At 40.8% G+C, this 13,494-nt stretch overlaps 1 protein-coding gene across 1 annotated transcript in view; it reads left to right on the top strand.

The window, feature by feature from the left end:
- Positions 1-4,063: 4,063 nt before the first annotated feature.
- The window catches only part of DNAH5 (dynein axonemal heavy chain 5), a 250,897-nt gene continuing 241,466 nt past the window's right edge, over positions 4,064-13,494 (top strand). Inside the window, exons 1-3 of the mRNA XM_052659109.1 lie at positions 4,064-4,068; positions 11,107-11,236; positions 12,208-12,292. Coding sequence (XP_052515069.1) covers positions 4,064-4,068; positions 11,107-11,236; positions 12,208-12,292 — 220 coding nt within the window. The remainder of the gene's footprint in view (positions 4,069-11,106; positions 11,237-12,207; positions 12,293-13,494) is intronic.

Genomic DNA, 13,494 nt, shown 5'->3' on the forward strand with positions numbered 1-13,494 from the left:
CCTTTTTTGGGCTTTTCTCAAAGATGAAGAATGCTTAGTACCTACTTTCAGGTGTACCATGGACATGAATTCCAGACTCAACAGATTTTGTTTTTCTTTCTTTGCCTAAAATTAAACTGGGATTTGTCGACCTTTAGAAAAAAACACTTGAAAAATTTATGAGAGTCCCCTTGGCCTAAATTCATCTAATTGCACGCCTAGTTTTGAAATGGGGGCAAGTTTTCTCACTGCTGCTGAAATATGTATCATTTGTGTTTTCCACTTACGTCCTGATGCTGGGGATTACTGTTGCTCACTGATTTTCCTGGGATTGCTAGGTTTCTCTAAACAGTGATTCTCGACGGGGTGGGAGGTAGAGACTGGTTGGGGAGAGAGGGCACCTCCTTCCCCTGCTGAGAAACTCCCCTGGAGGGGCCATTGTTCCTCAGGGAGTACACAGTAGAAGCCAAGCCAAGAAAGGAACCTTTGCTCTCAGATACCTTTTGAAAGCTGAAAAGATGTCAGTGTTATTGTTTGGCAAAATAGCCTAGCTGGTTTCGGTGTTCTCTTAATCAGGCCCAGACGTGTTTGGTCCTGTGAGCACATTTCACATGCACAGATCAAAACAGTTTCCTTGGAATTTGGGGAGGTGAATGGCTCTAGGTCATAGTGGTCCCCAAGCTTTTTAGCACCCGGGACAGATTTCCTGGAAGACAGTTTTTCCATGGCCTGGGGTAGGGGGAATGGTTTGGGGATGAGTCAAAACTCATTACATTTATTGTGCACCTTATTTCTATTTTTATTACATCAGCTCCACCTTAGATCATCAGACATTAGATCCTGGAGGTTGGGACCCTTGTTCTAGGATGTAGCTGTGGGGAGCTGGCGGGTGCTGCTTGTTAATGCCTAGGTGGAGGCTCCCAAACCTGAAGGAGTCACAGCCTGATGTGGCCATGTGGTCGCTACACCATCTCTAGTCCCCGGGAGAGTGTGACTCGAGGTGCAGAATCCACCCATTCCACTAGTATCAGTTGACCACCTACTTCGTGCATGCCACTGGGTTCCACAGTACGGTGGGGAAGAACACTTCTGGGCCTTGTGGAGTTGAGTGAGTTCTTGCACGACTCAAATACTGAGAGAAAGGAAAGATCTAGAGTTACAGGGATCCCAGCTTTATGCATTTGGACTTTCCTAAGTTCCTAACTCAAGTGAAAACCTTGTGGTGTTCGTTAATTATGGTCAAGTCATCAAATGCTTTCCTTTGAGACAGTGTTCTCAGGCTGGGCCACCACTGTAATCATGAGGGGAGCTTTTCAGAAATACCACTCTGCACAAGAGCGGTCAGAGTTTCTGGGGAGACAAAGGAATCAGCGTTTTAAAGCTTCCAGGTGATTCTGATGAGCATCAGCTCTGAGCATTCTGGTTCATTGTGATGAATAAGGGAGGTTTTGGGATTTCATTCCTGTGCCATAGACAGGGGGGCTTCACTGGTGGTTCAGTTGGTAAAGAATCTGCTGACAATGCAAGAGACCCAGGTTCAATCACTGAGTCTGGAAGGTCTCCTAGAGAAGGAAATGGCAACCCACTCCAGTATTCTTGCCTGGAAAATCCCATGGCCATGGATAATGTGAATGATGACCTTATACATGTATTTTTTTAGGAAGTGAGTGAAAACTACTTGAATTATATAGCCTCTGTTGCCCAAGGGGACTCAGAATTGTACAAGAGTGGTATTCCTGATTTTGAACTAAAACCTCTGTAGAATTGGAGGAAGAAAGAATATATGGGCATGTGGAGGCTAAGTCTTTAAAAAAAAAATTGAAAATGTTTTATTTTGTATTAGGGTGTAGCCAGTCAACAAACAATGTTGTGATAGTTTCAGGTGGACAACAAAGGGACTCAGCTATATACATACATGTATCCATTCTCTCCCAAGCTCCCCTCCCATCCAGGCTGTCACATAACATTGAGCAGAGCTCCCTGTGCTCTGCAGTAGGTCCTTGTTGGTTACCCATTTTAAATGTAGGTGTGGGTACTTGTCCATCCGATAAAGTGTCTCTAAGTCTTGGTCAGGTGCAGACATTTGGGGTGTAGAAAATGGACTCAGTTCAGTTCAGTCTCTCAGTCGTGTCTGACGCTTTGTGACCCCATGGACGGCAGCACACCAGGCCTCCCTGTCCATCACCACCTCCTGGAGTTTACTCAAACTCATGTCCATTGAGTTGGTGTCAGAATTTGGATTATGGAATGCTGGGGGGAGAGGAGGTAAGTTGGTGATGGGGACACGCCTCTAAGCAGATTTTGGGTTGGCTTGGGTGAAAAATCCACATACAGTAACAGGTAAGGTGGGATCTTCTATATGCTTGGGAAGAATGACGGGTAAGGGAGTTGGTAAATGGGGAGATTTAGGGGCCCTGAAAACTCCAGCAACAATACACAAGATTCCAGAACTTACTCTCAAGTGGAAAGAAAATTGATGGGACCTTCTCTGTTGAAGTGCTAGCTAGGTCTTTGTGATGGAGGGGGAGTGCAACTCTTGTTAAATAGAGGAGGGCTTCCCTGGAGCACTTGCTGGGAGTGGATTAGTCAGCGTGGAGTGTCTCTCCCTTCCAGGAACCACTCTGCTCAAGTGCTCTTAACGCGGGAAGGAGGTGTAGCACTTCCTCTGCAGCTGTGGTCCTTCACCTGGAGAAGTGACATAAAAGGGGAGGAAGGGAAGTTAAGATGCCAGAAGCACAGTGGGGAGTGGAGCCTTGCTCCCTTGCGGTTCTTCCAGCTAATTAATCTAGCAGGTTCGGATGGTCCAGGAGGCATCGTCACAGAGCAGCCTCTCCCAGCGAGGAAACTGGGCCCTGTGGGTTATGGTGAAAATGCTGGAAGACAGAAAAGGGAGGCTTTTCTTTGTTGCAAGATTTGGAAATTGGGTTAACTTGGAGAGGGCCCCTTCATTTGTAGAAATGAGAAGCAGAACTGCTTCCCTCTATTTCTGTAGTTCAGCATGTTTGAATGGGATGTAGGCTAAGTGAGGTTAGTTATAGTGGCTGTGAATCGAGGGGGAGCCATTATCCATACTAATGGTGGAGTTCTGTGCAGTGGTTTCTGCTGAAGTTAACAACGTGCAAGACCCAGGAGCTTATTGACTGAATTCTGCACCTGCCATGGACTCACATGGAGCTAGAATAATTTGCACCAGCCCTTAATTACTTGAGAGTGACTTGTGAATGATAAACTTGGTTAATCATCCCCTGATTAGGTAGCAATTGAGGCTCTGCTAAGTGCTAGGCGCTGTTCTGGGTTCTGGAGATGGTGCGGAAATCAAAATAGAAAACGTCCCTCCCTGTGGAGCTGCTCCTCTTGTAGGAATGATGAGATTCAGGTGATGTTTATTTTATTTTACCCTTTAGGAGATAGGAAGGATCAGCGTAAAACCACGGCACACAAATGAGTGAAACCAGCCTGGGCCATTTGAATCTCTCCCTTCAAAAAAGAAAAATAAATACTTATTTTTACCAGTAACTGGGCATTTTATTTTATTTTTTAAATTGGAGTATAATTGCTTTACAATGTTGTACTAGTTTCTACTGTACAACGAAGTGAATCAGCCATTGTTGTTGTTCAGTTGCTAAGTCATGTCCGACTCATTGTGATCCCTTGAACTGCAGCATGCCAGGCTTCCCTGTCCTTCACTATCTCCTGGAATTTGCTTGAATTTATGTCCATTGAGTTGATGATGATATCTAACCATCTCATCCTCTGCTGCCCCCTTCTCCTTTTGCCTTCCGTCCTCCCCAGCATCAGGGTCTTTTCCAATAAGTTGGCTCTTCACATCAGGTGGCCAAAGTATTGGAGCTTCAGCTTCAGCATCAGTTCTTCCAATGAATAGTCAGGGTTGATTTTCTTTAGGATTGACTAGTTTGATTTCCTTGCTGTCCAAAGGACTATCAAGGGAATCAGCTATCTGTATTCATAAATCCCTTCCCTCTTGGGCCTCCCTCCCACCCCAGGCATTTTACTTAGACATACACTTTGAGTAATTTCCCCTTCTGCTCGTCGATTTGCCCTGATTCATCTACAGTTGGCGAAAATGGAGTAAAGTGAAGCTAATTGGCCTAAGATGATCAAACCTATGTCCTTGGCCTCTTCAGCACTGCTTCATCAGGTGATTAATTATCTCTGGGCTTGAGACTGATATTGAGAGCCAAAATGAAATGGGTCTCAGAGGTATTTACCCTGGTCATTTAAGATAAGGAGTTTCAGTTTTAATTCATAGACTCCTCGTTATTTACGATACTCTCCAGTGGGGATTTAAATCTATGTTGTACTCTCTCTTGCTGTGTTTGTTACATTGCTATAAGCGTGGGCTTCTTTGGTGGCTAAACTGGTAAAGAATCTGCCTTCAGTGCAGGTGACCTGGGTTTGAGCCCTGGGTTGGGAAGATCCCTCGGAGAAGGGAAAGGCTACCCATTCCAGTATTCTGACCTGGAGAATTCCAGGGTCTGTATAGTCCATGGGGTCGCAAAGAGTCGGACATGACTGAGCGACTTTACATATGCATAAAAGAACAAAACACTCGACTACAAAATGGAAATATATTCATTAAAAAATTTGCAACAGACTGTCATTAAAACATCTCTTTCTCAGATTCAGACAGGCAACAAGGCTAATCGTGTCTTCCAGAAAAGCAGTTTTTTCAATATGACATATCTATCTATCTATATATCTATATCTATATATATATGTCTATATATATAAAGGCTGTAGAAAGGATAAGTTATGGACCTGGTGTGAACAGTGTGACATGGATAAAGGTGAAATTGTCCATGAGTTTGGGGATGCATGGAGCCCAGCCTATTGGTTACCCAGGCAGGGAGCTTAAGTCCTGGGCACTTCTGGATGCGAGGATCCAGTGGGGAGTTAACCATTTGCTGAGACACAGGAACTGGACAATTTAATCTTTGCAAATACCTTTCAAGTTTGAACTTTTATCTCCATTTTATAAACAAGGGTAAGGTTTCTCATCTCATCCTCATCCTCTGCTGCCCCCTTCTCCTTTTGCCTTCAGTCTTTCCCAGCATCATGGTCTATTCTGAGTCAGGTGTGATGGTTAGATAGCATCGCTGACTCAGTGGACATGAATTGGAGCAAACTTCAGTTTATAGTGGAGGACAGAGGAGCCTGGTGTGCTGCAGTCCCTGGGGTCACAAAGAATTGGACATGACTTAGCAACTGAGCAACAACAAAGTTTCTCATGGAGTTGAGGGTTATAACCTGAAGCCAAAATGAAATGGGTGTAGTTCAGGCACTGTTTATGTAGATGAACATGTAGACCTGGGCTTTGGTTCTTTAAAGGCAAAGCTTGGTATATTAAAAAAAAAATTGGAAGGATGGGTTTGTCATGAGAAAAAGTCACAGAGCTTTATTATGAAGACACATGGCATTGGGTTTTTTTTTTGGATTCACATTTTAAAATCTCAAGTCCTACCCCAGACCTCTCCTGATCTGATAAAAAGACCCCAAGAACCCAAACCAACCAACCAACCAACCGAAAACAAAAAACCCACCCTTAAATCTCTTGTCTGTGTTATCTTTTTAACAGCACACATTGATGTTTTTTTTTTTTTTTTAAAATTTCTTTATTTAACTCTATCAGAATCTTCATTGTGTCATGCGGGATCTTTCATTACTGCATATAGATTCTCTAATTGTGGCCTGAGGGCTCAGTAGTTGCCCTGTGGCATGTGGGATCTTAGTTCCTGGACCAGGGACTGAACCTGAGTCCCCTGCATTTCAAGGCAGATTCTTAACCACTGGACCACCAGGGAAGTCCCTGTGTTAATTTTTGAATCAGTGAGAAGTAATGCAAATATTAAGAGATGGAATGGGACTTAGCTGTCACGTAATCCTACACTTCAGTTTTGGAGTTGCAGAACCTGAAGTCTGGAAGGGTTAAAAGACAGATGCAAGGTCTTACAATTAGGGGGCACCATGGGGCTGGAGCCCAGTCTGGCACTTATTTGTGTACGTGACATTGCTTTACCTTGAAATCAGCACTTGTTTCTTGGGAGGGAGTACATTACTCCCTCTTTCATTTCAAAATGGTAGTAACATTATTTGTCACAAGTTACAGAAATATTGCAGAAATATTTTATGTTTTAGTCTGCAAACCTTAGCTTGCTTATCATTAAATTTTTTTTATTGGAGTGTAGTTGATTTACAGTGTTGTGTTAGTTTTTTTTTTCCATACAGCAAAGTGAATCATTTTTACATATACAAATATCTATTCTTTTTTAAATTCTTTTCCCATATAGGTCATTACAGAGTATTGGGTAGAGTTCTCTGTGCTGTACAGTAGGTCCTTCTTAGTTATCTGTTTTATATATAATAATGTGTATATGTCAACCCCAAATCTCCCATTTTATCCCCCTCGTGACAATAAGTTTGTTCTCTACATCTATGACTCCATTTCTGCTTTGCGAGTGAGTTGATTTGCATCATCTTTTTAGATTCTACATATCAGTGATATCATCATATTTGTCTTTCTCTGTCTGACTTATTGATCTCACTGTGACATTCTCTAGGTCTATCCATGCTCTTGCAAATGACATTACTTCATTCTTCTTCATGGCTGAGTAATATTCCATTGTATGTGTGTACCACATCTTCTTTATCCATTCATCTGCTGATGAACATATAGCTTGCTTTCAGGTCTTGGCCATTGCAAAACAGTGGTGCCATGAACAAACTGCTTGTATTGTTGTGAGTTAGAGCTTTTTCCAGATATATGCCGAGGAGTGGGATTGCTGCATCATACGGTAGCTCTGTTTTTAGATTTTTAAGGGACCTCCATACTGTTCTCTATAGTGTTGTATCAGTTTACATTCCCACCAAAGGTATAGGAGAGTTCCCTTTTCTCTACACCCTCTGTAGCATTTATTGTTTATAGATTTTTTGATGATGGCCATTCTAATTGGTGTGAGGTGATACTTCACTGTAGTTTTGCTTTTGCAGAAATATTTTAAATATTGCTCTAGATTTCCTTGAACATTGAATAGGTTTCTGAACACATCCTCCCCACCTCTATCAGTTGGAGCTTCCTCATGCAAAGAAAACAATTTTAATGTGATCCTTTAAAAAAAAAAATGCCATAGTTCACCTCTCGCCTTTGTCATCCTGTTTCCAAGACGTTCCAAAGGCCAACAGAACACACCACCTCCAACTAATCATCTGATTGCTTGCTCCTGCAGTTCCTTGGCAGCCAGAAAGCTGCAGGTTCAAGTTTAGGGACTGACAACACGCTGATCCAATCACCAAATATTTATTTGACACTGCTGACTTTCTGCGGTAGTAAAAACAACCCCTTATTGTACCAGGATACCTTAGTGTAAGGCAATGAAAGTTGAGATTGATAAACACTGTGCTCTTTCATCTACACGGCACTAGGGTGTATTTCACATTACTTCTCATTAGGAGATAGGCTAGTTATGTGAGAACATATTCAATGCTTAACATGCTTTTAAACATAACGCTGAAAACATTTACTTTAAAAACACATTGATAATTTGGTTTTATATATAAAACTGCTTTAGAAGTTTTTTCCTGTGATATTTAAGCAAAAATAAAATAACTAGTGTTCTGCTTTAGAGGCTAAACTCTCCTTTCCTCCACTAGAATATGTTCTTTTTTTTTTTTCTGTTAGAATCTTGTAAAATCAGGTCATAGAATAATGTATTGCCATGGCAGAATCCTATAGAAATTTCTATATTCTTTGGAAGCCTTCAGTTGGTTTACATCCTGACTTTACTGGCTCTTTAGTTTTCAAATGTGTTTTTGGCTGCCCAGCATTTGCCATCTAGTTGATTTGTTGCTGGGTCCCTGGCTCCCCTGGTTGCCCACTGTGCCTACACGCTGCTGGAGACATTTAGTATAAACCCAGAAAGATCACTTTGAGAAAAGTCTTTTATTCTTCCCTGCCTTGAATGTAGAAAACAGTCAGAGAACAGACATTTTTCTGGTTTTAGCCATAGTTGAAAAGAGATTTAAATTTTCTTCTATATGATGTTCATGGAATGTGCATTTTGGGTTAAGACCAGCGTCAGTTCTTTTCTTTAGGGAAATGGCAAGAAGATAGGTAGAATTGTTTTTTGGAACCTTAACCTTGCCCTGCACCCTCACCCCCACCCCCAACCAATTTGTCTCTCAAGCAGTTCCTTCAGTTTTGGACAAATGAATATAAATTGCATATGTCTAGTGATAGTCTTTCAATAACCCTGAAATTCCCAACTTTTTCCTCTTAACTTTTTATTAATTCTATTGTATCTTAAAAAATTCTCCTTTGACTCTAAATTTTCCTTTTTCTACTAGTAACCACATCTCTTTCCTTTATAGTCAAGTTTCTGGAAAGAGTAGTTTATAGTTAGTCCCTTTATGTTTCTCTTTTCCCAATCATTCTTTTCTGTGGTTCTGCATCCATTGGTTTTCTGTCCAACCAATGAAATTATTCTAAAAGAATTACTCTGTTGCCTCATGCTGCATAACAAATCATACCAGAACTTAATGGCTTAACTATCTGATATCAATTATCTATTATCTCTTAATAGCTATCTGTTGTCTCTCTTGAGTCTGTGGGATGCTGAGCTCAGCGGGTTCTTCTGTATCACATATCATTGGCTAGGTTGTTGGGTTGACTAGGTTGGAATGTCCAAGATAGTTTGCAAATTGGTGCTCGGGTGTCAGTTAGAACAGTGGTCCACAGCTTTTTTGGCACCAGGGACCGATTTTGTGGAAGACAATTTTTCCACAGACTGAGGAGTGGGGGGATGGTTTCAGGATGATTCAAGTGCATTACGTTTATTGTGCACTTTGAAAGTGTTAGTCATTCAGTTGTGTCTGACTCTTTGCAACCCCGTGGACTGTAGGCCTCCAGGCTCCTCTGTCCATGGGGCTTCCCAGGCAAGAATAGCGGAGTGAGTTGCCATTTCATTCTCCAGAGTATCCTCCTGACCCAGGGATCAAACCCAGATCTCCTGCATTGCAGGCAGATTATTTACCACCTGAGCCAACCAGGGAAGCCCTGTTATTTCTACCCTAATGCTGCTGCTGATCTGACAGCAGGTACTGGCCTGCAGCCCAGAGGTTGGGGACCCTTGAACTAGGAGATCTGTTGAGCTGTTGATTAGAATGCCTTGGTTTTTCCCCATTTGGTCTCCCCATGTGATATGGACATTTCATAGCATGCTAACTGCATTCTGAGGGAGTATTCGCAAATGCAAAGGCAGAAGCTGAAGGTCTCTGCAGGACTGGCCTAGGAAGTTTGACATTCTCACTTCTTTCTATATTTTTTTTGGGTGAAAACTGGTCACAGGTCCAGCCAGATTCAAGAGGAGGGGATAGAGAGACCACCTCTTGATCGGTTAGTGGCACAATCACATTGCAGAAGAGCTATGGGATGCTGAAGCCATCTTGTAAATGCAATTGCAAGGAAGATCTGGCCCATAATGTCTGTTTTGCTATATTGAGAACCGGTGTCTGTCTCTGCAGTGTGAATTCCCCTTGGGCTTCAGATGCACATTCCGAGGGGACTGTCTGTCCCAGGCTCTGCAAATGTGTTTGCAGGCTCTGCAGACACATCCACCTGCCTGGCCTTCCTGTCTCCAGACTTGCAAATCCCTTCAATCCACTTTTTACACTGCTGTCACAATGACTGATGTTTTGATGCAGCATGGACAGCTAAACATCTCTCCTGACTTGAAACTCATCAGTGATTCCCCATGGGCTTAAGATAATGTTTATACTTTCTTCCATGACTCATAAGATATTTTATGATTTGGCTTCTCTCTCATTTCCTCTTATGCTTTTCTAGTTCAAGTTCAGCCATCCTGGCTGCTTTGTGCTTTCCAGAGTTGCTATGCTTTCTTTATGCCTTTTGGCCTTTGAATCTGCAGAAATGCCTCTGTCCCAAGTAGCGTGGTCGAATCTCCTTCAACTCTAGGCTTAAGTCAACTCTTCCTGAAACTTTTCCTGTACCTTCCACTCCTCCTTAGCACTGGGCTAGAGGGGGATTCTCCCTTTGGTTCCTTCTCTGAAGACCCATGAATGTCCTTGCATAAATCTCATGCTCCTGAATCAACCATAATGCCAGCCTGTCCTGTTTACATTTTCTGCTCCTATTCTGCAAACCAATCTGTTAGTTTTTTGAGGTCACTGGGTAGTGTTTGTCTCTGTAGTGCTCATACATATTTGGGGTTTAACAACTGTTAAAAACAAGAAGGATCGAGAGCTATTGGTTAGCATTAAAGATAATGCACATACTTAAGATTAATTGGAAGTTGAATATTGATTGATGGTGAAATGGTTGAATAATTATCCATATTATTAAATATTTTGCATCTATTAAGCAAGTTGGAAGAGTCTGCATTAAACTAAAAAGAAGTCTATGATGTATTATTAAGGGAAAAATGCATGAAAAACGTTTATCATATAATATAAATATAAATCTGTATATACATTTGTATATGTTTGTATGAACAGAGCACACATGGAAAGATATGCTTCAAACTGCAACATTGGTGACAGTAAACTTGTTTATTATTGTAATTAACAGTCAACAGATAAAAAAGTAAGCAATGCTATTCAGAAATTGATTTCAAGACCAGATATAAACTTTTAGACAAGCAAGAGACATAGGGAATGGCGTAGAAGAATATGTATTACTTTAGTGGCCTAGGGAATGTTTACAAAAATAGAGATTTTAAAAAAATTTTGCTGTGTGTCTTATATATAAGGTCTTTTGAATGCTTATATATGTATGAAATTAAGTCTGTAAAGATTTAGAACAAAATGTTAACAGCAATATTATCTGGTTGGCAGGTGACTTTTGCTTCTTCTTTTGGCTTATCTGTGTTACATAATTTCAAAACAATGAGCACATCTTATTTCCATAGTAGAAATAACATTATTTCTAAAAATAGAAGATAGTACATAAAAAGTGGTACCATTAAGCTGTGTGATGTCTGAATACCTAAGACTTGAAAAAGCAATGGTAGTATGAAATTACAAAATGAATTAGAGTGAATCCATTTGAGAACAGTTGTTGTCACATAACAGTTTTCTTCCCTTTTTGTAGCAAAGACTGAAGGAAGAGAAGGAAGCCAAGCGGGCTCGTCTGGATGGGAGACATGACTACTTATTTGGGATTGTAGCTTCCTGTGTGGACCTAAACAAAACTGAAGTGGAGGATGCCATTCTTGAGGGGAATCAGGTGTGATGCATTCGTGCTCCCACTGGCTTGATTATGGAGGGCACAGTTCATGTTGTCCTACGGCAGGGTCTGTGCTGGGCCTTAAGGAAGGGTGTCTGTTTCAACATGGACAGGACCCCATTCTGACTTGGTACAGGTGATGGTGATGGCAGAATGAGCTTGAGGCTCTCCAGCTCTCCATGTTAAAATCATCATTTGAGTTCCATCATCCTGACAGAGATGTTTGTGTCTCTCTACATCCAGTGAAGCTGGGCTTGGGCGCCATTTTGGAATCTGAGGCTAGAGAACAGAATCTCCTCTCAGCTGCCAATTTATCCTTTTTTTTTTTTTTTGAGTTTATCCTGTTCTGTCCTGGGAGATTGAATTGTGCCATAGTTCCTTGCCATAGACTTTGGTTTGGCAGCTGAATCTGGTTTCTTCTGTTCCTGACCTTGATTTCCATATTCTGCCATGGAGCAGGCCAGTTGGCAGACCTCTAGATGTACACAGAACCTCATGGATGGGACGAAGTTGCTAGATGGTGGAGCATTCCGCAGTCATATGTGTTCTCATCATGGTGGTTTTCCAAGGTTATTGGAATTTAATGTTATTTTTCTATAGTGTGTTAGACTGCATTTTGAAAGGTGTGGTCTCTCTTTCTGATCTGTAATTGGGTGAAAAATTAAATATAAATATATATGCCTTTAACAGCTCAGCACTTTAAGAAATTAGCCAATATTAAGGGACAGTCTCTTTTCAGATGTGTGGATGTAGCAAATACTTTTACGATTCATCAGATCACTTCTTTGAATTTAGCCTTTACTGTGGTAAGATGTTTATTCTTTTGTGGTTTTTATGTTATAAGAAATGTGCTCTATATGGTTTAGGTAAACTGAAGTCTTACCCCAATAAGAAAGATGATAATAAATGCTGATTTAAACCTGGTTTCAGATTCAGAACAAAGCCATTACCTTGCCTTTCCTTTTTCCCAGATTGAAAGAATCGATCAGCTTTTTGCTGCTGGAGGTCTTCGTCACCTCATGTTTTACTATCAGGAGGTGGAGGTAGTGGAAACAGGTATTTAAAGTTGATGTCACATAACCCAGAAATGTGTTGTTAGATCTACCCAAGGATGCATGAAGCAGAGGCCACTGTGAGCACTTTTATCTTGGGGGATGGGACACGTGGGGAGTGGGGGGTGATGCCCAGTGAAACAGGTCCTGTTTTTAACTCAAGCAAAGGACAGATAATGGTAGCCTGGTTGTTCTAACTTCATTTGGGATATTTTGTTTTCCTTTTCAGGCTGTGCTGGTAGCTAGAGAATGATAAAATCATTTACATTTTGAGATTTCCTTTCCTTACATGTTAGTTTATTCTGTGCCATTATGTTCTAGAACTTCCACTGGGCATCTGTTTTTCTCTATTTCTTTTGAACATAGGAATTATTGCCAAGACGCATAACAGGAGTTTTTTTTTTTAAGTTAAATATCACATCATGTTTATTTTCTACTGACTGTGACTCAAATGAATAATATTGAATGACAAGTTTAGTCATTTTCACTTAAGATAAACGTGCAAATCTCTATGTGGATTCTATTGATATCTCTCCTTCTACTTTTATGAATTAATATAACTTTAAAGCCAAACTAGGAACATAAATATATTATGATTATATTAAAATATCATATGCAATCCCTTTGTGACCTTTTTGATGAAAGAGAAGATAGTTGTTGCTCTTGGCATAGAATATGACCATGCTTTTTTGCTTAAAAACTGAGGAAATTATGCATGCATAAGTGACTGGCATTTTCCTTAGATTATCTGTTTTCTATTTTGTGGTCAGAAAGGGCATTGCATTTTGAGTAAAAAAAAAAATCTAAACAAAACAGAAATTTTGAGTCCTGTTCCAGATTGCAAAGCATAAGCTCAGTTGTTAACTGGGTGAATGTTAAGTTCGCCCATGAACTCTGCATGGGGTGAAGCTGGCCTTTGTGTGTCAAACTTACATTTAACACAGAGGGTTCAGGGGATGCAAACATAAGTGCAAGCTTGTTTTTGTTTCCCACTCTCCCTTTAAACCTTTTCAGTAGGAGCAGCTTTTCTTCTGAACTTAAATTGCAATTCAGACAACCCCATGAACTTTGCTGGATATTTTTAGATAAAAATACAGAGTGAAGTAAGCCAGAAAGAAAAAGAGAAATACACATTAATGCATATATGTGGAATCTGGAAAAATGGTACAGATTAACCTATTTTCAGGGCAGGAATAGAGACTCAGA

This window comes from Budorcas taxicolor, chromosome 20, assembly GCF_023091745.1.
Source record: "Budorcas taxicolor isolate Tak-1 chromosome 20, Takin1.1, whole genome shotgun sequence".
In the NCBI taxonomy this organism is placed as follows: Eukaryota; Metazoa; Chordata; class Mammalia; order Artiodactyla; family Bovidae; genus Budorcas; species Budorcas taxicolor.